Source organism: Myotis myotis, unplaced genomic scaffold, assembly GCF_014108235.1.
Source record: "Myotis myotis isolate mMyoMyo1 unplaced genomic scaffold, mMyoMyo1.p scaffold_m19_p_20, whole genome shotgun sequence".
In the NCBI taxonomy this organism is placed as follows: Eukaryota; Metazoa; Chordata; class Mammalia; order Chiroptera; family Vespertilionidae; genus Myotis; species Myotis myotis.
In genome coordinates this window covers 14,662,285-14,687,577 of record NW_023416325.1, presented here as the reverse complement: position 1 = coordinate 14,687,577, position 25,293 = coordinate 14,662,285, and the positions used below count along the sequence as shown (strand labels likewise).

The 25,293-nt window shown below is 59.3% G+C and overlaps 1 protein-coding gene across 3 annotated transcripts; it reads left to right on the top strand.

The window, feature by feature from the left end:
• Positions 1 to 998: 998 nt before the first annotated feature.
• On the top strand, positions 999 to 24,059 carry SETD1B (SET domain containing 1B, histone lysine methyltransferase). 3 transcript variants are annotated; one of them, XR_004974886.1, is made up of 18 exons: positions 999 to 1,245; positions 1,740 to 1,924; positions 2,155 to 2,253; positions 2,914 to 3,184; positions 5,177 to 5,289; positions 6,282 to 7,523; positions 11,790 to 12,599; positions 13,004 to 13,265; positions 13,351 to 13,685; positions 13,767 to 13,872; positions 14,387 to 14,839; positions 16,071 to 17,330; positions 18,200 to 18,366; positions 19,962 to 20,093; positions 20,168 to 20,287; positions 20,369 to 20,506; positions 21,682 to 22,870; positions 23,393 to 24,059. XR_004974886.1 is itself a non-coding variant. In XM_036354058.1 (17 exons), the coding sequence occupies exons 2-17, from the start codon at positions 1,754 to 1,756 to the stop codon at positions 21,853 to 21,855; spliced, it is 5,853 nt and encodes a 1,950-aa protein (XP_036209951.1). In that variant the 5' UTR covers positions 999 to 1,245; positions 1,740 to 1,753; the 3' UTR covers positions 21,856 to 24,040. The 3 variants fall into 3 exon arrangements, 2 of the variants coding, with proteins under 2 accessions (XP_036209951.1, XP_036209952.1); XM_036354058.1 differs by having other exon boundaries at positions 21,682 to 24,040; XM_036354059.1 differs by lacking the exon at positions 999 to 1,245 and adding an exon at positions 1,424 to 1,626 and having other exon boundaries at positions 21,682 to 24,040.
• The last annotated feature ends 1,234 nt before the right edge of the window (positions 24,060 to 25,293 follow it).

Sequence of the window (25,293 nt, the reverse complement as noted above, 5' to 3'; positions counted from 1 at the left end):
GGCTGCCGCGCCCTGCCGCCCTGCTCCAGCCAATTACCTACCCACGGCCACATTACGAACCCCGAAAAGAGCCCCAAAATGAAATACACCTCCACCAAGCCCCGGCGCGGCGGCCCCTCGCCTCGGCCGCCCGACCCGGGAGGCAGAGGGGGCTGCAAACGCGTCCTCGCGGCGCCCGGGAGCCTCGGAGTTGAACTCACAAGATGGAAGCCGCGCGCTGATTGGCCGCCGCCTCGCCCGGACCTTTAATAAAGAAAGGGGAAGGAAAAGATAAATGCAAAAAAGGGGGGACTCTCTCCTCGGCCGGTGGCTGGAGGAGGAAGGTGGGGGGGGGGGAGAAGCATGTGTTCTGGACAATTACAGGGCTCTGCTCTCCAAAAATAAAAACAGAGCAAAAAGCTTGTATCAGCCAGGTCCAGGCGAGGGCTGCATCCTCCCAGGAATGTGAATGCTAATTTGGTTAAAATCCTGGTTTCCCCTCCCAGGCTCTGCTCCGGGAGGGGGGAGGGGGTCGCCGGGCAGAAGAGGAAGCCGGAGCGGAGATACCTCGATTGCAACTCGTCTGGAGTCGTCTTGCCTCCCCCACCCCACCCCCCCTCGCGGCTCCAGCGTCCAGACACACGATTACACCCCAAAACCCGGGCCCTGTTCCCCGAGCCCCCACGCGCCCACCCCCGGCCTTGGCAGTTTGGAAACAGTAGTGGAGGCCCAGGCGCACGCCGCGGCTCGAAGGGCAGCCTCAGCCGCGGGAGGTAGAGCCCGGGGAGACCCCCTCCCCCGCCCGCCAAGACCCCCACCTAGGTCCCAGCAGAATAAATAAATTAAAAGGCCTTCCCCTGGGGAGGGGGGAGGCAGTGTGGGAGCGCGCGAGTGAGGGGTGGGGGGCCGCTGGGGCCCAGGCTTTGGCGGCGCAGCTGCCGCTGCCGGGCGAGTGCCTGGGGAAGCGGCGAGGAAGGCGAGGGGAGGAGGAAGAGGAGGAGGAAGAGGAGGAGGGTGAGCGCTCGGGTCGGGCTCCTTAGCGGTGTATTGTGGGATGTGCGGCTACTGGGAGCCGAGCCTCCGCCGCCAGCCGCCTCCGGGGCAGCAGCAGCAGCAGCGGCGGCGGCAGCAGCAGCTCCGGGCCCGGCAGCAGCGGCGGCGGCTCCCCCCTCTCCCGGCCCCCCGTCCGGCAGCCCCGGTCTCGGCTCCCGCGGGGGACACCATGTACTGGCTGGCGGCGCAGGGAGGCCGGCGCCCGGCGGGGATGTAAGCGCGGCTCGGGGAGGGAGAGGCCGCGGCCGGGCAGCCGGGCGGCCCAAGCCCCCAGCCTCGGCCCCGGGCCCCGGCCGAGCAGGCGGGCGGGCGGGCGGGCGGAGCCAGGCCTGCCGCGAGCCCCGCGCCCGAGCCGGGCCGAGCGAGCGAGTGCGCGCCACGCCGGGCGGCCGGGCGGCACCATGGGCCGGAGCCCGCGTCCTCCCGGCGCCCCGGGCCCCGCCAGCCCGCTCCGGGGGTCCCCGGGAGCCCCTCGCTGTCTCCCCGAGACGGTGGCCGAGCGGGCGGGCTTCTAATTCTCCCGAAAGGGTTATTCTCTCGCTCTGTTCTTATTTTGGGGGGAGCCGGCGAGACAGCGCCTTTTGGGGCGCGCTGGTAAGGTGGGAGGGGGTGGGGGCTGGACGATTTGATTCTTGGGCGAGTGTGTGTGGAAGCGGCCGCCGCCGCCGCCGCCGCGGCGGAGACGACAACAACTTGCTGGTTTTCAGGTTGGGTTAACGGCATGGAGAACAGTCACCCCCACCACCACCACCAGCAGCCCCCGCCGCAGCCCGGCCCGTCGGGCGAGAGGAGGAACCACCATTGGAGAAGTTACAAGTTGATGATTGACCCGGCTCTGAAAAAGGGACACCATAAACTGTACCGCTACGATGGGCAGCATTTCAGCCTGGCGGTGAGTAGCCGGCGCGCCTCCCCGCCGCCCCTACCCACCCCCGGTTGTGCCCCGGGAGCGGGGTCCGAGCGGCCCGGGGACCCCCCGTCCCGACCACCCGGCCAACTGTCAGCCCGGTCCCCAGCCCTGGAGTTTGACAAGTGCCTGGAGCAGGAGGGGGTCTGCCCCTGGCCCTGGGGAGTGGGACCAACCCTCGCACCCCGCCCCCCGCCCCCCGTTTCTCCCTATAGATGTCCAGCAACCGCCCGGTGGAAATTGTCGAAGATCCCCGGGTGGTCGGGATCTGGACCAAAAACAAGGAGCTGGAGCTGTCGGTGCCCAAATTCAAGGTAGGACCCCTCCCCCTGCCCCGCGGCCCCTCCTCCCCCTCCCCGAGTTCGAAAATAACGCCAGCCCAGCCGGAGCCCGGCCGCCTTCGGAGTTCCCGCCGTCCCGGACGGGCTAGTTTTGGCGGGGAGGGGGAGGCTGCTGCGAGAGGGGCGTCCCCGCCGAGCTGCTGTAAACAGAATAACGCTGCGGTGAAACTGTAATCGAGGCGCTGCTACAATGTCCTGCCCGCCCAGCTGGGGGCTGCGGGTCCCCACCTGGCTCCTGCCGGCCCGGGGGCTTGGCCCCAGGACCCGCCCCCCTCCCCAGCCTTGTGGCTGTAGAGGGACAACTTCCGAGCCCAAGGGGTCGCCCTGGACTGGGCAGCAGGGAGAGGAGGCCAGAATGGGGGGCCGGAGAGGCGGGGACAGGGGAGAGAGAAACTGTTTCTTTTCCCCCCTTTCCTTTCGAACCCGGAGGACTTCCACGTTCCAAACGATTTAATCCTCTGCTTCCCGGGCCCGCCCGCGTGCATTCCCCCCCCCCCCCCCAATTTTTATTTTTTTAATTTTTTTTTTTTTTACCCTTCATTGTTTTCAAAGGGCAGGCCAGTGGGGGGGAGGTTGTGTTTTCCCTTCCATTTCAATGCTCTCCAAACTCCCTTCCTCCTCGTCTCCTGCCAGATCGATGAGTTCTACGTGGGCCCGGTGCCTCCGAAGCAGGTGACATTTGCCAAGCTGAACGATAACATTCGCGAGAACTTCCTGAGGGACATGTGCAAGAAGTATGGGGAGGTGGAGGAAGTGGAGATTTTGTACAACCCCAAGACCAAGAAGCACTTGGGCATCGCCAAGGTGGTCTTCGCCACGGTCCGGGGAGCCAAGGAGGCGGTGCAGCACTTGCATAGCACTTCGGTCATGGGCAATATCATCCACGTGGAGCTTGACACCAAAGGTGAGTGGAGGCGGGTTCAGGAGGCCCCCCCCTCCCCCAGGAGCTCAAGACCTGTCAGTCCGGCCCCTCCCCCTCCCAGAGCCCCTCCTGCAGAGTGGGGGACCCCACACTCTTCCTTGAATGCCTCTCTACAATCTTTAAAAAAAAAAAGATTGCCCCCCTCCTGAGGCTAGAGTCACGTGGAGCTAAATGTGTTGTCTGTTGCTAGGAGACCAGCTGTAATTTACCAAATGTGCGGGTCCTTGGCCACTGTGCCTCTGGGGACCATCCCGAGGCTTCCCCACCGCCGACACCCAGGGGGGACCCTCTAGAGCCCGGTGGCCTGGGCTTAGTCCCCAGGGTTGCCCTCTGTGAGGGGAGGAGTCTGCGTTTGTTTATTTTGGGGGGGGGGGAAGATGAGGGAGAGCGACCAGGATGCCTTTAAATGCATAAGGAGTATGTCCCTCAACTAAAAGGAGAGTCCTCCAAGGATCCAGGGCTCCCCTCCCCGCATGCCACCCCTTCCCCCTGGAAGTGGCAACCAATCTGGGCCCAGAGTGTGGTTTCATTGATAATGTTCCAGATAGTGTGGGGCGGGCTGCTCTGGGTGCTCTAGGGTTGACACGGTGTCGTCCCTCCTCTCTCTTAAAGAGACAGCAGCACCTCCCCTGCACTGTGTTCACTCCCTGCTGGCTGCTGGGAGCAGCTGGCTGGGGAGGCCACACCTCCCACCCTGTGGGTACTGGGAGGCTCCTACTGAATGCTGGCTGGAGGGCGTGAGCACGGACTCCAGTTCCCACCAAGACAGAAGGAGCTGGGATAGGTGCCCGGCACTCTGAGGACCAGCCGGCCCTGTGACTGAGCAGATACTGTCACTGGGTCCAGAGCCCCTCGAGGCCTCTGGGTGGGCTGAGGTGGGCGGCTTCCAGGGGTGTTTCGAGCTACCCGGGCACACAAAACCCAAGACAGAAAAAGCTAATCCTTTATTTTTGCTTTTAATGATGAATGCATATTGGCTGAGTCTCTGAGACCCTGCTGGTCCTGGGTGGGCTCTGTTGTCCCCTAAACTCTGCTGAGCTGTACCTCATTCTGAGTCTCCTAGGGACACAAGTCCAAGGTTCCTCCCTAAGCCACAGCCCCCCACACCCTCAGGTCTAGTTGCTCAGTCTCTGCGAGGGGAGCACAGACCCTTTCAAATCTACATCCCCTTGGGTGGCTGCCGGCCTGAGAATCGAAGGTGGAGCCCCCTCCCATTATTCGAAGGAGCAGCCAGCTCTCACCACAATTTCATTTCTGCGAAGAAAAAAAAAAGGTGGGGGCCCTCAGAGCTGCCAGCTAAGTTTGTATTTCAAGAAAGAGACCAGTAAAGTGTAAAGTGAAGCTCAAGGAATGCGTCTCCTTTGCATATGTAAGCAGCTGCCTCACGGGGCTCTATAAATATCAGTAATCTGGGGCCCCTCTATAGAGGCCTCTCTCTGCTGGGAGGGGTAGAAGGTCACCAGACAGGGCTCAGTGGGACCAGCCCCAAAGCTGGGGAGTCTGTTTGGAGGGAGAGGCAGGTGGCATTCCCAGGAACCTGGTATTGTAAACTGCTGGTCACCTGGCCCCCAACAGTTACCAACAAACTGTCCCCTCTCCTCACCACGCGCCTCCAGGCCCTGGCTGTTACGTGGGGAAGGGAGAGGACAGACTGGGAGACCTGACTCTTTTCTCTGGGTGTCCAGGTGACAGGAAGAGGCTTTGTGTTGGGGGTGGCATTTCTGTATCTGGGGGAATCCCAGCCCCACGAGGCATTAACTTCTGAGTCTCAGGATGAGAAAAATCATACAACTTAGCAGCTTCGTTGAGCAGATAGGGCTCCCGAGAAGGGTGAAAGGGGTGGGAACTTGGTTATGCTCACACAGCTTCCCCAGGCATGGGGTCTCAGGCACAGGGACCCACAAAGAAGCCAGCCTGTGGGGGCTGCCCCCTCGGGGAACCTGGCTGAATCCCGCCTCCCTGGTCCTTCCACAGGGGAAACCCGAATGCGGTTTTACGAGCTGTTGGTCACGGGCCGGTACACACCCCAGACCCTGCCGGTGGGTGAGCTGGATGCTGTCTCTCCCATCGTGAATGAGGCCCTGCAGGTGGGTTTCTCACATCAGTGCCCCCTCTCCCGTCACCAGCTCCCTCATGTGGTCCCCGAGGCCTAGGAGGGAACCGAGCCTGGCCACGCACAGAGCCCCAGAGCCCGTCTGGAGCCCGCTCTCCACGTAGATGCCGCCACACGGCTGCATCCTATGTCCTGTGCACCCCTCTCCCCCTGCTCCCCCAAAGCAGAGTTCAGGTCCCTCTTTCCAGAGCAGCGGTTCTCAACCTGTGGGTCGCGACCCCTTTGGCGGTCGAACGACCCTTTCACAGGGGTCGCCTAAGACCATCCTGCATATCAGATGTTTACATTTCGATTCATAACAGTAGCAACATTACAGTTATGAAGTAGCAACGAAAATAATTTTATGGTTGGGTCACAACATGAGGAACTGTATTTAAAGGGCCAGAAGGTTGAGAACCACTGTTCCAGAGCAAGACTGACTCCTCCCCCAGTCCCCGCCTCCAGGATGCTCACCTGGTCTGCCTGCACCTGGGGAGATTCCCATCCCAGCCCTTCCCCAGCGTCTACCCAGCCACCCTCCGGAGTAGCTTTCCCTGAATGAAGAGACCGTTCACTTGCTGGTCAGCTGGATTCCTTAGACACGTTTACCATGTCATAGTATGTCAATCAAAACTCTGGGAGGCCACCCTCTCACTCCCAAGACCCCTGCCTGGAGGGTCTTTGATTTCTGCCAGCCTGAGACAGGAAGGAGATCCCAGTTCTAACCAGGATGTTGGGATCTTCTCTTTTCTCTGCCTCAGGGATTAGGAAAAACCCTCCAGAGCCCATGAGGATAATTGGCTACCCTGAGAGTAGAGAGAGGTTAGGACCCCCCAGACGCGCCCCTCCAACCGCCCACGCGCCTGACTTCTCCATGTTGCAGTTCTAAAGCCACCAGTTTGGCTCTGAACTCCTGGCAGCCAGAGTGAGAAGGGGACAGATCCCCCCAGTGATCTCACACCTCTCCCTCTCTCTCTCTCTCTCTAGTTGTCTGATGCCCTGAAGCGCCTCAAGGATGGTGGCCTCTCTACAGGCTGTGGCTCTGGCTCATCCTCTGTCACCCCAAATAGTGGTGGGACGCCCTTCTCCCAGGACACCGCTTACTCCAGCTGCCGCCTGGACACACCCAACTCCTATGGACAGGGCACCCCGCTCACGCCACGCCTGGGCACCCCCTTCTCGCAGGATTCCAGCTACTCCAGCCGCCAGCCCACACCCTCCTACCTCTTCAGCCAGGACCCCACCGTGACCTTCAAGAGCCGGCGCCACGAGAGCAAGTTTACGGATGCCTACAACCGCCGCCACGAGCATCATTATGTCCACAACTCTGCTGCGGTCCCTGTGGTGGCCGGGGCCACAGCCACCTTCAGGGGCTCCGTGGACCTCCCGTTTGGGGTGGTCGGCAGCAGTGGGGCCGGCGGTGGCCCTCCGTTCAAGGCCCAGCCACAGGATTCAGCCACGTTCGCCCACACTCCACCACCCGCCCAAGCGACCCCTGCTCCTGGAGTCACATTCAAGTCTGCTTTCTCTCCCTATCAGACTCCTGTGCCCCCTTTCCCCCCACCCCCCGAAGAGCCCACCGCCGCCACCACCGCCTTTGGGGCCCGCGACAGTGGGGAGTTCCGGAGGGCCCCGGCGCCCCCGCCCCTGCCGCCCACTGAGCCCCGGACCAAGGAGAAGCCAGGCACACCGCCCGGCCCCCCGCCCCCCGATGCCAACAGCATAGAGCTGGGTGGCCGGCCGACCTTCGGCTGGAGTCCCGAGCCCTGCGACAGCCCGGGCACCCCCACCCTGGAGTCGTCGCCTGCGGGGCTGGAGAAGCCGCACGACAGCCTGGACTCGCGCATCGAGATGCTGCTGAAGGAGCAGCGAACCAAGCTCCCCTTCCTCCCAGAGCAGGACTCGGACACGGAGCTGCAGATGGAGGGCAGCCCCATCTCCTCTTCCTCCTCCCAGCTTTCCCCTCTGGCTCCCTTCGGCACTAACTCCCAGCCGGGCTTCCGAGGCCCCACGCCGCCTTCCTCACGCCCCTCCAGCACTGGCCTGGAGGACATTAGCCCCACGCCCCTACCAGACTCTGATGAGGACGAGGAGCTTGACCTGGGGCTGGGGCCCCGACCCCCACCCGAGCCAGGCCCCCCAGACCCCACCAGTCTTCTGGGCCAGACAACTGAGGTGACATTGGACCTGGCTGGAGACAGGACCCCGACCTCAGAGAAGATGGATGAGGTACCACCCTGTCTGTCCGTCTCTTGTCTAGTGTTGGTTTTGTCTGTCTGGTGTCTCCCTCCTTACCCCTTTGAAACATCCTCTCCTTGGACAACTAGCTAAGACATAGAAGCAACAGGGCTAGAGCAGCCAAAATAACAGGTCAGTCTGTAGAGCAGGGGTCCTCAAACTTTTTAAACAGGGGGGCCAGTTCACTGTCCCTCAGACCGTTGGGGGGCCGGACTATAGTTTAAAAAAAAAACTATGAACAAATTCCTATGCTCACTGCACATATCTTATTTTGAAGTAAAAAATCAAAACGGGAACAAATACAATATTTGTATTTGCATGTGGCCCGTGGGCCGTAGTTTGAGGACCCCTGCTGTAGAGAATTAAAAAAGGATGCGAAAAGCACTGAGGCTGTGACTGAGCCGCTGGTCTGGCTCTTAGGTTCCCTAGTAGCCGTGGAGAGAAGGGAAACGCGGCCGAGTTCTGTCGCGAACGGGAAGTCAAGGCTTCCTAGGGACCCATTCTGACTTGATCTTCTTTGGTAGGAGTTTCCAGGTCCAGAGCGTATGGATTGTGGTGATGGTGTGGGCTCCCTTCTCTGTTGGGTGCCTTAGGGATGATCCAGGGCTGGTCCCGAGGCTCAGGAAGGTTGGGGAGAAAGTGGGAGCCCTGGAGCCCTGTCTCCTGCACCCGGTGCCTCCGGAAAGAAGGGGAACCATGGCGGGCAGGCAGGGAGGGCATTGAAGTTTCCCTTCTCCCACTTTCCCTGGCTCCAGTAGTGAAGGAGTTAAGGGCTAGCGCAGGGGGAGGGCCACAGCCAGGAGCAGGCCAAGTTGTCCACCCTCCACCCTCTCCTCACCCTTAGATCCTCTCCTGAGGTCTCATTGCCTGAACCTCCAGCTTCAGGATGGTGGGGGGGTGGGGGGGGTGCTGCCTGCCACATTTCCCTGAGGCGGGTACTAGGTCACCTTCCTTGACTACTCCTCCCCCTCCTGGACACCCGCTTGGAACCTGTGGGCCCGACGGGCATGAGCAGCCAGGGGCTTAGACAGAGCACAGTGCCCCTGTGGGTGGCAGGAGGAGGGTCCCCACCCGGGCGCTTTGATTAGGCCGGTTTGGCTGCCTCAGGGAGGAACAGAGAGGGACATGGCCTGCCCAGGAGCGACCACAGGTGGCTGGGGCTCCAGGGGCCTTCAGGCAGTTCTGGGGAAGTGGTTTCAGGTGCCAAGGAGTCCAAGCCTGGGGAGTTGACAGGTGTGCAGAGGTGGGGGTTGCCAGCCCAGCGGCCCTCCCTTCTTCCCTCCGTTGACCAGCTGGGCAGAGAAGCACAGAGTAGTCGGAGGGTGGGCTTTCCCACCGAGTCACTGTGGGGAAGTGGGGGGCGGGGAGGCTGGGGCCCAGAGAGCTGGGGTCCTGGATGCCTCAGGACCTTAGCCCAGGGAAGCCTGGGAGCACTGATTACCTCCAGGCTGGCCTCGGGCGCCCCCTGCTGGCAGCCGGGAGAGCAGCATCCCGGCTCCTCGGGACTGACCTGGGAGTTGCCAGCGCCTGCTCTGGGGGCTGGAGAGCTGCGCAGGGAGGCCCGCTTGGTCGGGGAGATTCCCTTTCTTCGCAGAGACTGGTGGTTAAAACTGCAGGCGCCAGGCCTTGAGCCCCGGCTCTGGCACTCACTGGTTATGCGACCTTAGGGAAGGCACTTTCCCTTCTGAGTCTCAGTTTCGTTGTCAGTGAAATGGGATGGTGAGAGCACCTGTCTCACACCGTCTGGGCCTGAGTGAGGTGCCGCAAGGGAAGCTCCAGGCACAGCATGGGTTGGTGCAGGTTGGTGCTGGGCGCTCGGGCTGTTTCCACCGGTTCTGGTTCTCACCCCAGGCGCGGAGGGAGGGGCCGACCGAGGGCTGAAGCGCGCAGATCCCGTCTCCCTGCGATTGGCCGGCTGGGTTAACCCTCTGCTTGCGGCACCTGTCTTGTGGGCGCTGTCCAGGGCTGATCTTCTGGGCGCTGTCCCTGAGCCGCAGGCTGAGTCTGCTCTCACAGGCTGGGGACCGTGGGAGGGAGGGAGAGGAAGAGAGGAGAATAGAGAGGACCTAGCTAAAGCCAGGGCTTTTTGCTGCTGCTGCCATAGATTTGCTATTCCTCTCCACCCCCACCTCCCACCCCCTATTTTCCTTTGAGGCCTTCCTCGCCTATAGGCTGACCTTACAGTCTGCAAGACCTCGTCCCCTCAGCCTTCAGACGTCCCCTCAGCCTTCAGACGCACTCCCAGGCTTGCAACTTACAAAAGGCTCTGTCTCAGCCAGGTTCATCCAGGGCAGCTTCTCGCCTCTTGTCCTGACTGAAGAGCCTGGGGGTGGCCCGGCCTTTTTCTCCCCACCCCCGCTTGCCTTCTTGCTGCACCTCCACTGTGCAACCCCAGGCCTCCCCCTGCATCCCAGTGTACACTGGCCCTTGCCCGTTTTAGAGCGGGGTCACCCTCGACTCCACTCCCCTGTTCACCAGGGGTGGCTACCAGGTCCCCGGAACCAGCAGCAGCCCCCGCTCTGGGCGGCGTCCTGGCGGATTATGACTGGCTCTGCCCCTTGGGCCAGTGGCTTTCGACTCTCTGGCGTGTCTCCTCGCCTGTCAGGAGGGGCTGCAGTAGAGGTTACAGCGCGGATAGGAAATGGGACATGTGTGTTCACTGCAGCGTCACCTACAATAGCCAGGGTTTGGAAGCAGCCCGAGTGTCCGTCAGTAATAAGAGGATACAAAAAGCTGTGGTGCATTTACTCTACTTGCCTGTAAAAAAAGAAGGAAACCTTACCTTTTGCAACAGCGTGGCTGGGCCTGGAGAGTATTATGCTTAGTGACATAAGCCAGTCAGGGAAAGACAAGCACCATGTGATTCACTTATATGTGGAATCTAATGAACTAACAAAATAGAAACAGACTCATAGATACAGAGAACAGACTGACAGCTGTCAGAGGGGCATTGGGGGCTGTGACAAAGGTGAAGGGATTAAGCAAAAAAAAAAACCCCAAAACTCAGACACAGACGACAGCATGGTGATTACCAGAGGGAAAGGGGTGGTGAGAACACAGCATAGCATACAGATGGTGTGTGATAGAACTGTGCACCTGAAGCCTATATAACTTTATTATCCAGTGTTACCCCAATACATTCCATTTACAAAACAAAGTGAAAAAAGAAATGACACTCAGCCCCACACTGGCCCATACTAAGTGTGCAGTCATGAGAGTCGATGAAAAGAGTAATTAAGGAAAAATAAAGACTTACCTCCTATTTATGCACCCTTAGTGCTGTTAACACCCCCCCCCACCCCCCCCCCACCCCCCGATCACATGTCACCTTCTCCACCGCTTTCTCTGCCACAGCGAGGGCAGTGGGCTGACCGGGAGCCCAGGCTGGGGAGCCACTTCTGGTTCAAATCCTGGCTCCGCCTCTTGCTGGCTGTGTGGCCTTGGGCAAGTTACTGAAGCTCTCTGTGTCCCCATTTCTAACTTAGTGAAAAGGGAGATAACAGACCTGCTGTGTAGGGTTGACTGAGTGAATGTATGTGAAGTGCTCAGAAAGGTGCCTGGCACATGGGGAGAGCTGCAGAGGCGTTAGTTATTAGTATCTTCTCTGAATACAAATTGAAACAGAATCTGTTTTCCTCTTCTCACCGCATCTCCCTTCCCGGCTTCCTTTTTCTCCAGGACAGACGGTATATTCACATCTTCATCCCGATTCCCTTCTGCCTCTTCCCTCTAGAACAGCGGTTCTCAACCTGTGGGTCGCCACCCCTTTGGGGGTCGAATGACCCTTTCACAGGGGTCGCCTAAGACCATCGGGAAACACATATATAATTACATATTGTTTTTGTGATTAATCGCTATGCTTTAATTATGTTCAGTTTGTAACAATGAAATGGGTGTCACCACAACATGAGGAACTGTTAAAGGGTCGCGGCATTAGGAAGGTTGAGAACCACTGCTCTAGAAGTCCGGCTCTGTGAGTGCAAGGATTTTGTCTTGTTCGCCGCTGTGTTGCCAGCACCCAGGACAGTGCTGAGCAAATGTTTGTGAAATGACTGAGTCCTCATGATAACCCCATGAGGCAGGTACTATGATGCCCATTATGCAGATGGGGAAACTGAGGCTTAGAGAGGTGAAGTGACTGGCTAGGGCCACATGGCTGGAGGCCTCTCCTCCAACTTGCCGATGTTTGGAAGGGGGCTCGGGGGCTGGATTGGCCTCCCAGGCTCACACTCACTGCTGTCTCCCTTGTCTCCGTAGGGCCAGCAGTCCTCCGGTGAGGACATGGAAATCTCAGATGACGAGATGCCCTCAGCCCCCATCACCAGTGCCGACTGTCCCAAGCCCATGGTGGTGACCCCAGGCTCGGCGGCTGTGGGAGGCCCCTCTGTGCTGGCCCCGAACCTGCCGCTGCCCCCGCCCCCTGGCTTCCCACCACTGCCCCCACCCCCACCGCCACCTCCACCACAGCCTGGCTTCCCCATGCCCCCACCTCTGCCGCCACCACCACCCCCACCACCCCCGGCCCACCCAGCCGTGCCAGTGCCCCCGCCACCTCTGCCAGCGCCACCCGGTGTCCCACCCCCGCCCATCCTGCCACCTCTGCCACCCTTCCCGCCAGGGCTGTTCCCCGTGATGCAGGTGGACATGAGCCACGTGCTGGGCGGCCAGTGGGGCGGCATGCCCATGTCCTTCCAGATGCAAACTCAGATGCTGAGCCGTCTGATGACCGGCCACGGCGCCTGCCCCTACCCCCCCTTCATGGCTGCTGCGGCGGGGCTGCAGTTTGTCAACCTGCCCCCCTACCGGAACCCCTTCTCCCTGGGCAACACGGGCCCAGGGCGTGGGCAGCCCTGGCCACCCCTGCCCAAGTTCGACCCATCAGTGCCGCCACCAGGCTACCTGCCACGCCAGGAGGACCCCCACAAGGCCACCGTGGACGGTGTCCTGCTGGTGGTGCTCAAGGAGCTGAAGGCCATCATGAAGCGCGACCTGAACCGCAAGATGGTGGAGGTGGTGGCCTTCCGGGCCTTCGACGAGTGGTGGGATAAGAAGGAGCGGATGGCGAAGGTGAGCGGGCAGTGCCGGCCCCAGGTCGCGAGCTGACAGCCTCGCCAGCACCCTCTCTTCTCCCAAGACACACGCCTGGGAACACTGCTGTGCCCTCAGAACAGGCCAGCACGAATGTCGTTTGTGAAACGTGTGTCAGTAACACAGATGCTTGTGGGGAATCGCAGTCTCTGAGGGGGCGGCCACGGCCCTGGCATAGGACGCTGGAGGGGTCCACTCGCCAGGGAGGAAATGGAGGCTCAGTGAGGCAGAGAATACAGGGTGTCCCGAGTGCTGGCATGGAGGCAGGGAGCGGCCGGTCACCCTGCGGCTGTCAACACTGGCAGAGGGCAGGCTGCTTGGGGGCCACCCAGGGGTGTCGCCGGCAGCACCCTAATCACGGCGACTCCCCTCTCGCACCCCAGGCCTCGCTGACCCCGGTGAAGTCGGGCGAGCACAAGGATGAGGACCGGCCGAAGCCCAAGGACCGCATCACCTCGTGCCTGCTGGAGTCGTGGAGCAAGGGCGAGGGCCTGGGCTACGAGGGCCTGGGCCTGGGCATCGGGCTGCGCGGGGCCATCCGCCTGCCCTCCTTCAAGGTCAAGAGGAAGGAGCCCCCGGACACGGCCACGTCCGGAGACCAGAAACGGCTGCGGCCCTCGACCTCCGTGGACGAGGAAGACGAAGGTCTATGTCCCCCCGTCTCCCAGCAGGTCCTGGGGTCTCCTCCGTCCCCGTCCTCCTCGCCCACTGACACCCTCCCTCCCCACAGAGTCGGAGCGCGAGCGGGACCGGGACATGGTAGACGCCCCCTGCGAGCTCGCCAAGCGGGACCCCAAGGGCGTGGGGGTGCGGCGGCGGCCGGGACGGCCCCTGGAGCTGGACAGCGGCGGGGAGGAGGACGAGAAGGAGTCGCTGTCCGTGTCCTCATCCTCATCGGCGTCCTCCTCCTCGGGGTCCTCGACGACCTCGCCCTCGTCCTCAGCCTCGGACAAGGAGGGGCAGGACAGCACGGAGGAGGAGGAGGAGGATGAAGAAGAGGAGGAGGAGAAAGAGGTCCCTGGAAGCCCGATCTCCTCCTCCTCCACCTCCTCCATGTCAGATAAGGTGCCATTCGGGGTGGGGAGGCCTGGGGTGCCAGGCTGGGTGAGGGGGCCCCGTGCTCACCCCTCCACGTCTTCCCGCCAGGATGACGACAATGACGACAGCGACGGCCAGGAAGACTCTAAGAACGAAGACGAAGACTTGGCCCTGTCGGAGGCGAGTGACAAGGAGGAAGGCGACTCGGACGGAGGTGAGCGGGGCAGGCTGTGGGCCCGGGCCCGGCCAGAGTCCCTCTGAGGGCAGAGCCTGAACATGAGTCACCAACACGTTCTGGGCACAATGTCTTGCCTTTGCAACGTGAACTCCTTCAAGCACGTGCTCCGCATACCCTGTGGGCCTGTCCATGTGAAATGTCCGGAAAGGGGCAGTCCCTGGGGCTGGGAAGCAGACCAGTGGTTGCTGGGGCAACGGGTGGGGGGCAGGGGGTAAGAGCTACAGGGGATGGATTACTTCTCGAGCTCATGGCCAGGTTTTGGAACTGAGGCGGTGGTTGCACACATTGTCAATGTGCTCAGTACCACAGAATTCTCTACTTTAAAATGGTTGGTTTTCTGTTATGTGGCTCTTACCTCAATTTAAACAAATGGTGACTAGTTCACACCCATTGCCCCATGTTCCTGAGGGTCCCCCTTTGAGCCCTCTGCTGGTGCACCTGGCTGGGGTGCAGCAGGAATGACAGGCTCCTTCCTGTGTCCCCTGCCCAGAGGAGACCGCAAGCATCGCCACCCGCAAGGCTGGGGCTGGGTCCTCCAGCGAGAGTTCGGAGTCTTCGGAGTTTGAATCAAGTTCTGAGTCTTCGTCGTCATCCTCGGAGGATGAAGAAGAGCTGGTGGCCGGGGAGGAGGACGAGGAGGAGGAAGAGGAGGCCACCACAGATGAGAGCATGGCTCCCGCCATTCCTGAGAACTTTGAGGAGGAGGTGGCCACGAGGGCACCCGTGATGGAGCCCTTGACGGAAGAGGAAGTGGACATCGAGGCTGAGGACGAGGTCCCCGAGGAGCGGACCCCCACGTTGGAAGAGCCGCCCCTGCCTGTGGGTGTGAAAGAGCCCCCCAAGGAGCCAGGTCTGAACCAGGAAGTGGCCAGGCCACTGTCTCCAGAGCCTCCTGCGAAAGACACGGAGGCCCACCTCCCAGCGTCCCCGGAGCCTCCCCGAGGTAACTGCCCCGGCCGCTGGGAGGTCCAGGATGAGCCAAATCTCTGGGTGAATCACGGAACTGTCCCAAGCCTGTTTCCTTCTCTGCAAACTGGGATCGATGGAGAATGCCCCCACCATGGGGTGTGGGAGGAGAGAATGGGAGGGTGTGTGATGTGCCAGCGTAGAGCCTGGCACCTGCTAGTTCCTCAGAGGGGACCAGCTGTCACCATCCTCAGTGCCGGTGTCCCCACAGATTAGTCCTTGTCCCATAGTCCTATGAGATGCTCCCCAAAAAGAGGGCCAGGCGTGCATGGTGGTTCAGTGACAGGCAGGTCGGGGAGGCCCTGGGGTGCTGGGCCAGGTGAGAGCGGCCGGGGACACGGTCGGGATAGAGCTGCACAGAGTGTGTGAGAGGCTGGCCGTGCGCTCCAGTAGAACTCCCCACAGCGATAGGAATGTTTGCTCTCTGCCCTGTGCAATCCGTAGCCACTCGACACAATGTTGTAAGAGCACTTGAAGTGTGGTGAGGAGCCTGTGGAACTGAGTTTGTAATGTTACTTAGTTTTAATTGATTTAAACTCAGCCAGGTGGTTAGGGGTTAGTTCGTACCTCTAATAAGTCCTTAGGAAAGAAGCCTGTTATATTGTGTTTAATTCTGTTGTTTGGCTACAGAACCACAGGTCTTTATTGTCACAAGTATTTTATTAAGACTCTACTGCATTCCCAGTACTGTTCTAGGTGTTAACAGGGCAACAGTGGACCAAACAAAAACATTTGCCCTGGTAGAGCTTTGATTCTAGGGCAAGGTTATAGGTAACAGCTGATACATTAGAAAACACAGTATATGGCAATGGAGATAAACGCTTGGAGAAAACCTTAAACGCTCTGACAAGTCCTGCACAAAAGAAACTTGAATTTTATTCGATAGCAGAGCCCATTGTCTTGGTTCACAGGACATTCCCTGTTCACAGAACACTGTTCTAAAGACAGTGTCAAAGGCTTCCAACCATGTCTCCGCCTTTGATTTACTTGTAACATTTATTAAGCACCTACTGTGTACCTGACACTGGGCTGGAGGCCGAGCAGTCCTTCAGGGGTTTAGCTGGGGGCACGGTCTTTATACTCAGAAGAGTCTTGGGGGCTCAGAGCCATGCATTGGTCAGGTATCGAGTGCATAGCAGGGCAGAAGTAGCGCACTCAGAGGTGTTTGAGTCAGCTAACAGCGGCCTGGTTTTCACCCGTCTCTGCAGGGGAGGAGCTGGAAGCGAAGCCCGAGCCCCCTCTGCTGCTCTCCTTACCTCTGCAGCCACCATTGCCACCCCCTCGACCGCCCCGGCCACCTAGCCCACCGCCCGAGCCCGAGACCCCAGAACCCCCACACCCACCCGTCCCTCTGGAGCCGCCCCCTGAGGACCAGCCCCCACGTACGCCAGGCATTTGCGGCAGCCTGGCCAAGTCGCAGAGCACAGAGACAGTGCCGGCCACCCCAAGCGGGGAGCCCCCGCTGTCGGGGGGCAGCAGCAACCTGTCCCTGAGCTCCCCGCAGGTGCCCGGCAGCCCCTTCTCCTACCCATCCCAGTCCCCCAGCTTGGGCAGCGGTGGCCTCCCGAGGACACCTGGCCGGGACTTTACCTTCACGCCCACCTTCCCCGAGCCCAGCGGGCCCCTGCTCCTGCCCATCTGCCCCCTCCCCGCTGGCCGACGCGAGGACCGGCCTGGCCCGCTGCCGCCCCAGGTGCTCCTGGAGACGGGCTTGCCGCTCCCTCTGCCCCTGCCCCTGCCCCTGCCCCTGGCTTTGCCTGTACCTGTCCTGCGGCCCCAAGCTCGGGCCCCTCCCCAACTGCCACCCCTGCTGCCCACCCCTCTGGCCGCCTGCCCGCCCCCCATCAAGAGGAAGCCGGGCCGGCCCCGACGCTCCCCACCGGCCCTGCTCTCCTTGGATGGGGCCTTGGTCCGGCCACCAGGGGCAGCCGCCCTGGGCAGGGACCTTCTGCTCTTGCCGGGCCAGCCACAGACCCCGGTCTTCCCCAGCACCCACGACCCCCGGGCTGTGACCCTGGACTTCCGGAACACGGGGATCCCAGCCCCCCCACCACCCCTACCTCCCCAGCCTCCCCCACCCCCTCCCCCACCCCCTGTGGAGCCCACCAAACTGCCCTTTAAGGAGCTAGAGAACCAGTGGCTCTCTGAGGCCATCCCGCCGGGTCCCCGCGGGCGTGAGGGTGTCACCGAGGAGTTCCTGGACCTGGCCAAGGTGCGAGGCTCCTGGCGCCGGCCGCCCAAGAAGCGCCATGAGGACCTGGTGTCCTCGGCCTCGCCCGAGCTCTCCCCGCCGCAGCCCCTCTTCCGGCCCCGGATGGAGTTTGAGGAGATGACCATCCTGTACGACATCTGGAACGGGGGCATCGACGAGGAGGACATCCGCTTCTTGTGTGTCACCTACGAGCGGCTGCTGCAGCAGGACAACGGCATGGACTGGCTCAACGACACGCTCTGGGTCTACCACCCTTATATCCTGCCACACGGGCTGGGGCCGCGCCGCCCGGCACCGGGAGCCCTCACCCACCGAGTTGTCTCCCACGATACCCGTGAGGGCGAGAGCACAGCCACGGCACCTATGAGGCAGTGTCTGTGCCCATAGGGAGTCGGCACTGGCACCTTTACACCCTCAGGCCAGGCCCAGCTCACCCCCCAGACGGCAGGTCTCAGCCAATCACATGTAGTAACGAAGCTGCACCACGTCACAGTGGCAGGAACTGACAGGGCCTGCTCACTCTGGGCTCCCATCACCTAATTTAATCCAACCGCCCAGGGACCGAGGGCTATTCATCCCATTATATCTGTGTAGCAGCCAAGGCTCAGAAGGGTTAAGCAACCTGCCTGAAGTCACACAGCTACAAAGTAGCAGAGCTGAAATTTAAACACAAGCAAACCTGGCTCCAGAATGTGGGCTCTTAACCACAATGCTACCCTCATAGTCGATTGTTAACAACAGTGTTTTGAGGTTGTAACTCATCTCCCCAGTTGTTCTAAACTGACTTATTGAGCATTTTCTTTGTGTCAGGAACTCTGGTAGGCACCTAAACCTCAGTAATTATCCAGAGAGGCACCGTTATGTACCCAGTTTACAGATGGGGAAACTGAGGCAGAAAGTGGTTAATTATAAAACACACCCAGGGCTATGCAACTAGGTACCCTTGACAAGAGCTCTGGCCATCCGTGGAGTTGGCCGGCGGGCCAGGTGGTGTGGTTGTGGGCCGTGAGTCTGGATTCTGTAGCCTCCTGGAGATTGGTCTGAGGGTGGAACGGCTGGGCCGGTGGGGTGAGTCTCAGGAGGGGTTTGCCATCAGTGTCCACATGGCCCTTGACCCACACCCACCCACCAGCCTCTCTTCGGCCAAGAAAAAGAAACGGGACGATGACATCCCCGAGCACGTGACAGGCTGTGCCCGCAGCGAGGGCTTCTACACCATCGACAAGAAGGACAAGATCAGATACCTCAACAACACCCGCGCCAGCACAGACGAGCCCCCCACAGACACCCAGGTACTGCCGTCAGGTGCCCAGACACGAGCCTTCTGGCCTGGGCAGTGGGCAGGGGTCGTCCTGGATGGGGCGCAGGCAGGTTGAGGGGTTGTGGCACATGGAGGCTGTTACCTAGTGGCTCCGGTGTGAGTGGTGAGGTGCGGGTGGGCAGTGGAGAGCCTCTGAGAGCTTTAGTCAGGGATGTGAGCAGAGTTCAGTTGTGTTTCCAGAAGGCTCACTCATTCCTTTTTTATTTTTTAAATATATTTTTATTGATTTCTGAGAGGAAGGGAGAAGGGGAGAGAGAGAGAGAAACATCAATGATGAGAGAGAATCATCGATGGGCTGCCTCCTGCACACCCCACACTGGGGATTGAGTCTGCAACCCGGGCATGTGCCCTGACCGGGAATTGAACCATGACCTCCTGGTTCAGAGGTCGACACTCAACTACTGAACCACACCGGCCAGGCGATTCCTTTTTTAAATGAAGCAGATACCTGTGGAGCACTTGCTACAGAACAGTGAACAAAACAAAATTCTTTTCCTCATGGACCTTACATCCTAAGGGGGATAGGAAATAAGTGAACAAATAGGATGCCAGGTGGAGGCCACAGGACAGGAGGTTAGGGTTTGGCGAGTCGGGGCCAGAGAAGGTGACATTTGAGCCAGACCTGAATGACGTAAAGAAACAAGCCATGTGGGTGACTGGGAGAGACCCCCGAGACGCAGAGGAAAACTTCCGTAAGGAGATTGGACCCGAGGGGTCCACTGGGTCCGGCAGTTCCCCTGTGGAGAGGACAGCCTGCGGCAGGAGGAACTCGGGAAAGGAGCGGCCAGGCCAGGTGTCGCCAAAGAGACCAGGCCGTGCAGGGTGGGTTTGCATTCTGTATACAAGCCACAGGAGGGATTTGAGAGAGCGTGTGTGGGGGACACGGTTCAGCCTACGATTTCCCAAGCTCACACTGGCTGCTGGGGAGCGACTGAGGCAGGTGCTGCCGTCTCCATTCCAGGTGTGCGGGTATTTGGGAAGGGGTGGCTGTGAGGACAAAAGTGGATACTTGTTAAAGAATAGCAGGAATGTTAGAATATTAGAAAGTTGAATGGACAGGACGGGGGCTGGATTGGGTATAAGAGACAAGGGAATTGGGTGGGTCTGGCCTGCGGGTCTGGGGAGCCGGATGCCAAGCACTGAGGTGGGAAGGAAGTGGCACCTGCACGTTGGGCATCGTCACCATGGAGATGCTAATCACAGGTCACAGCAGGGACCAGTGCGCGGGTGAGGGCGGCCTGGAGAAGGAAGGGATTCGAGGGTGTGGCACCAGGAGCTATGATTGATTTGGAATTTTCGGGGAGCTGTGAGGGGCCGTGGTGAGAGCCACGGGGATTGGAGGAAACACGCCCACCGTCTTCTGGTGGAGAAGTGGGGCCATTCCAGGTCCCCCAGCTGAGCCTGGGAGGGAAAGTGTGTCGTCATCTTGAAGACTGAGGGGCTGGAGCTGCTCAGATTCTGTCAGGGAGGAGAGGGGACAATCAGTCGGTGGGACCACGTTCCTGGGGCTCCGCGCCCCTTTCCTGACCTTTCCCCGCCTCCGCCTCGGCCTCTGCCCCCTCGCAGGGCATGAGCATCCCGGCACAGCCACACGCCTCCACGCGGGCCGGCTCCGAGCGGCGTTCGGAGCAGCGCCGCCTGCTGTCCTCCTTCACCGGCAGCTGTGACAGCGACCTGCTCAAGTTCAACCAGCTCAAGGTGAGGCCGGGCGATCAGGGCGCCGGGTGGCACGGGACCCGAGACCAGGACCCTCACCCTCTCCTTCCGCTCAGTTCCGGAAGAAGAAGCTCAAATTCTGCAAGAGCCACATTCACGACTGGGGCCTGTTCGCCATGGAGCCCATCGCGGCCGACGAGATGGTCATCGAGTACGTGGGCCAGAACATCCGCCAGGTAGGCGCCGCCCTGTGGCCGGTGGGGGGGGGGGGGGGGGGGACGGGAGCGGCCCAGCCCGCTGAGGCCCGTTCCCTGCAGGTGATCGCAGACATGCGGGAGAAGCGCTACGAGGACGAGGGCATCGGGAGCAGCTACATGTTCCGGGTGGACCACGACACCATCATCGACGCCACCAAGTGCGGCAACTTTGCGCGCTTTATTAACCACAGCTGCAACGTGAGTGCCTCCGGGGGCGGGGGGACCTCAAGCAGGGAGCCTTTCTCCTCTGAGCTTCAGTCTTCCCGTCTGTGCAATGGGTACAATGAGACGTGGGGCACGGTCTGGGCGGTGCTGGGAAAGCTCTCATGCTGTCCACAGACACGGGACCGCCCTGTGTCGTGTGGAGCCCTGAACCGTGATTGGAGTGACGGAGGAGCTGCGTGTTTATCTTAATTTATACGAGTTCAAACTGAAATGCCTCACCTGTGGCTGGTGACAACCAGGGTGGATCTCGCAGGTCTGGAGTGGGACAGGTGTCATTGATAACAAGGGTGTTTTTCACTCTGAAAACAAGCACAGGGAGTCTGACTGGTATGGCTCAGTGGTTGAGTGTCAACCTCTGAACCAGGAGGCCATGGTTCGATTCCCAGTCAGGGCACATGCCCCAGTTGCTGGCTTGATTCCCAGTAGGGGGTGTGCAGGATGCAGCTGATCAATGATTCTCTCTCATCACTGATGTTTCTCTCCCTCCCTCCCTCTCCCTTCCTCTCTGAAACCAATAAAAATAAGCAAATAAATAAATAAAAACAAGCACAGGGAGCTTGAAACAGGAGACAAGCCTGTTCCCGGAGAACACCCCTAACTCCGGTTTCACGTCTTGATGTCACTACTTAGCCAGTGACCATAAGCTACTTACTGAACGTCTCAGTGCCTCAGCTTCCTAATCTGTAAAATGGGAATGGTGGTGATTCCTCCTGGTAGGTCGTTGGGAGGACCCAGTGTGTCCTGCATGCAGGCCTTCTGAGTGTGCTGACACAGCGACTTCTCAGCCCTGCTGCCCTCAGGGCTGTGACTTGAGCATTATCTGGGCTGGTAGGGACCTTCCTGTGATTCTCCTGTGAGGGCTGAGGGACAGGAGGGAATCACCCAGGTGAGGTAGTGCTGGGCAAGTGTTCCGTTCAAAGGCCCTGGGGCAGGAGGGTGAACACCTGTTTGAGGGTCAGCTGGGGGGCAGTGGGGATGGAGTAGGGTAAGAACATGAGGCTGGCGAGAGGGCAGGGGGAGAGCTGCGGCCCACAGCAGGTGGCAGTGGGCATGGGGGACATCTGGCAGGCACGGGGCTCCGTGCGGGCCCCTGGTGGTGGAGGCTGCCCTGGGGTCCTCTGCTCACCGTCCCCTCCCTTGGCCCACAGCCCAACTGCTACGCCAAGGTGATCACGGTGGAGTCGCAGAAGAAGATCGTCATCTACTCCAAGCAGCACATCAACGTCAACGAGGAGATCACCTACGACTACAAGTTCCCCATCGAGGACGTCAAGATCCCCTGCCTCTGCAACTCCGAGAACTGCCGGGGGACTCTCAACTAGGCCCGGGGCCCCGGCCCAGCCCCACCTCCCCCATTTCAGGTGCTGTCCTCTACCCAGCGGCCACGTCAGGGCCTGGCGCCCCAACACTACCCCCAGGACCCCGGCTCCAGCCCTCAGTGGGAAAGGGCTTCTCTGTCTGTCAGCCTGTGTCTTGTCGCTTCTCAGCGTGCTCCCTCGAGGACTTGTGTTCGACTGTTCCCGTGTCGCTGTCCCCGGCTCTCCATCTCTCTCTCCTGTCTCCTTCCCGTCTTGTCATCCGCCTCTTTCCGTGAATGCTGCTACGATGTTTTGTCTTCCCTTTATTTTCTTATCAAAAGAAAAGACATTTTAACCGTTGAAATGTGAAGGCAGAAGCGGAGAGCGGGGACCCGGCAGGGACTGCTGAGGCCTCTGTGTGAGGTGTGTGGACCCACGTGCTGGAGGCCCCCGTCCGGGCGCTGCGCCAGGTGCTGCACAGAGGGGGGTCTGGCAGGTGGCTTTGACCTCAGAACACTATGGAAGGCCCCCCTCTCTACCAGTGGACTCAGCGAGAAGACCCTACAGACCCCCACCCCCAGGCTGGCCTTCCCCCAGCAGCCTGGGGGGGCCACGTCCCCTTGACGACCCTGGTGGAGCCAAGCTGGTCCCAGGCAGGAACCTCCCCCCTTGGCGCTCTGCCACCCAAATCTGGGTTCAATGTTTGCTTTCTCATTCAAATGCCAGCAACGAAGGACCCTGCAGGAGGCCCCGGTGTGGGCAGGCGGGGCACTGGGAAGGGCCTTGTCCACTCTCCCCCGTCCTCACCTTCACAGGCGAGAGGAGGGCCTCCCAGGGCAGGCGGGGCCCAGCCTCGCCGCTACGGGTGTCTGACCGTGGATGCCTGTGGACTTCCTCGTTTATAAGCGTCACCTGCCTGCCCCCAGCCCAACGCGCCCTAAGACATCAAGAGCATATTTATTTTCAGAGTGAGATGATTTCTCCCAGAGAAAGGAAGATCTCGGAAAAGATTTCAGAATTCAGATCTCAACCTGACAAGGTTTTCTTTTTTTTTTTAGCCCCTCCTCCCCCCCATCCCCATCATCCTCTTCAGGGTTCACGTCCATGGACTTGGCTCTCGTGCTTGTGTAAAGTCCAGCCGAGGGGGAAGGAGGTGTTCGAGGTTCAGATCCCACTTCTGTATATAGGCGGCCGTAAAGGACTTTTTCTCGGGAACATTGTTTCTTGTAGAAACACGTGGGAAGACTTTTTTGCTCATTTCTTTGTACTTCCCAACAAAACAAAACAAAACAAAACAAAAAAATCACACAAGTCCCCCCGCACCCCAGGACGCAGAACAGGCGTGTACATAATTTATGGAAAGTGACCAGGACTCATCCTCACTGTTGGTGGGCACCCACCCTGCGAGGGGCCTCTGGAATCTCAGCTTGTGTCAAGCTTGTTATCATGTAAATTCTGTACAAAGAATTGTTATTTTTTCTCTTTCTCTTTTTTTTTTTGTCGTTGGTGGTGATTTTGTTGTGTTCTTTTTCTTTCTTTCTTTCAATCTCTTCACCCCAAGCCCTCTCTGTTTGAGACTGTGCCCGCCACCTCATCGAGGCCCATGAAATCGGTGGCGTGAAGACACAGAGGGGGAACCTGGGCATAGCGGCGACCTTCTCTCCCATTTGCGGTTTTCTGCCTAATTGTGCAACCGAGGAAATATTTATTTTTCACATGAGGAAATGTGTAGTTTGTAGAGACGGCTGATTTCAGTTACTGTGCAGCCCCCAAGGGGCTGTCTGTGTTCTCCCCGCCCCCCCCAACAGAGGAAGTGGAGGGGACGTGGGGAGACCTGGCCTCACCGAGCCGTCCCCCTGTCCCCAGGAACCCCCACCCCAACCCTGGAGTGACTTGTCATTTCCAGGAATGTGTTGGCTCCTTTTTCTTTCAATGCCTTTGTTTTCGTTGAACAAATCTTTGCTTTGGAAGAGTTGGGGGTTTCTGTTCCCTCCCCCCTTTCCTCCCTCCCCCCTCCCCCAAAGAAAAGAACCCTCACCTTTTAGGGGTGTTTGTGCATCTAGCTCTATCATCCGTATGGAACTTGTTTTGAAGAGAAGTGTTTCCGTTGTGGGTGTGTCTTGCTGTAAATATTTGTTCATATTTTTGTGAATTCAATACTATGTACCATTGTATTATAGTAACTTTTATAAAGCAAACCATAAATATACTGACTTTTCTTACAGATACGCCGTCTCTCTTGCTCTCCTCTCCCTCCTTCCTGTTGGGGGCACACCCGGCCCCGTGGAGGGTGGGCTGGCTGTGCTGGGGGCAGGAGGGGGTTGGTGTGATACGGTCCACCCAGGCCAGCAGGTCTTAAACTGAGTCACAGCTTTTTAGAAAATATATATTTTTTAATTGATTTCAGAGAGGAAAGAAGAGGGAGAGAACGAGAGAAGCATCAATGATGAGAGAGAATCATTGATCAGCTGCCTTCTGCACACCTCACACTGGGGATCGAGCCCGCAACCCCGGCATGTGCCCCGACCAGGAAATCGAACCGTGACCTGGTTCATAGGTCAACACTCAGCCACTGAGCTACGCCAGCCGGGCAAGTCACAGCTTTTGGGAGTTTTCCGTCCAGACGCTTTCTTAAAACCTTGGGAATCTAACACGGCTAATAGTCTGCAGTTAAGGAAACCAGGTCCAATATCCTGCTGCCATCACTAGAACTCAGGAATGGTGGACATTTAAGGGGGCAGTGCTCTGTCTGCATTTGAGGAGGGAGGGGACGGATAAAACAGGTTGAGAAGAGTGAAATATATGCAGTGTTTGTGGCATTCCAGGTAGGGCTCAGCTCTGCCTGATCCAGTGGTGGGGTGATCGAGGGACCCACTAGATTTTTTGTTAATTTAAATTATTGTTGAAAGTATTACATATGTTTTCTCCCCTCCCCTCCCCATTGACCTCTCCCTGGCCACTCGCCCCACCCCCACCCCCCGCCCATTTTTTTAACATTTACTTTAGAGCCTGGCCAGTGTGGCCGGATGGGTTGAGTGTCTGATTTTGAAGAAAATTTTCCTTCCAAGAGTTTTAGGACTAGTAGCTCCTCTCCCAACTGCATCATTCTTTCGCAAGGGTCATTCACACTTGAGTATGAACTAGCAAGGCTGTGGGGACTGGAGCTACACAGATCCCTCCTACCCGTTCTACCTCTCAGACCGGAAACCATGTCCCATGGTTGCAGAGCAAGAATGCTCCCCCAAAGTCTCTTTGCTAACCCTCCCCTCTCTATGCCCAGAAGTTTGGGCTCAGGGCAGCAAAGCTGGGAAAGGCTCATCTTTAGAGATCAGGAAGCCGCCAGACAGGAGAAGGCTGCCAAGCGCGGTTCACCTTCAGACCTTGACTCTTGCTGTTCCCTCTTCCCGGGATGCTGTTTTTCCAAATTTTCCCACGCTGGCCCCCAAATGTCACCCTTGATGG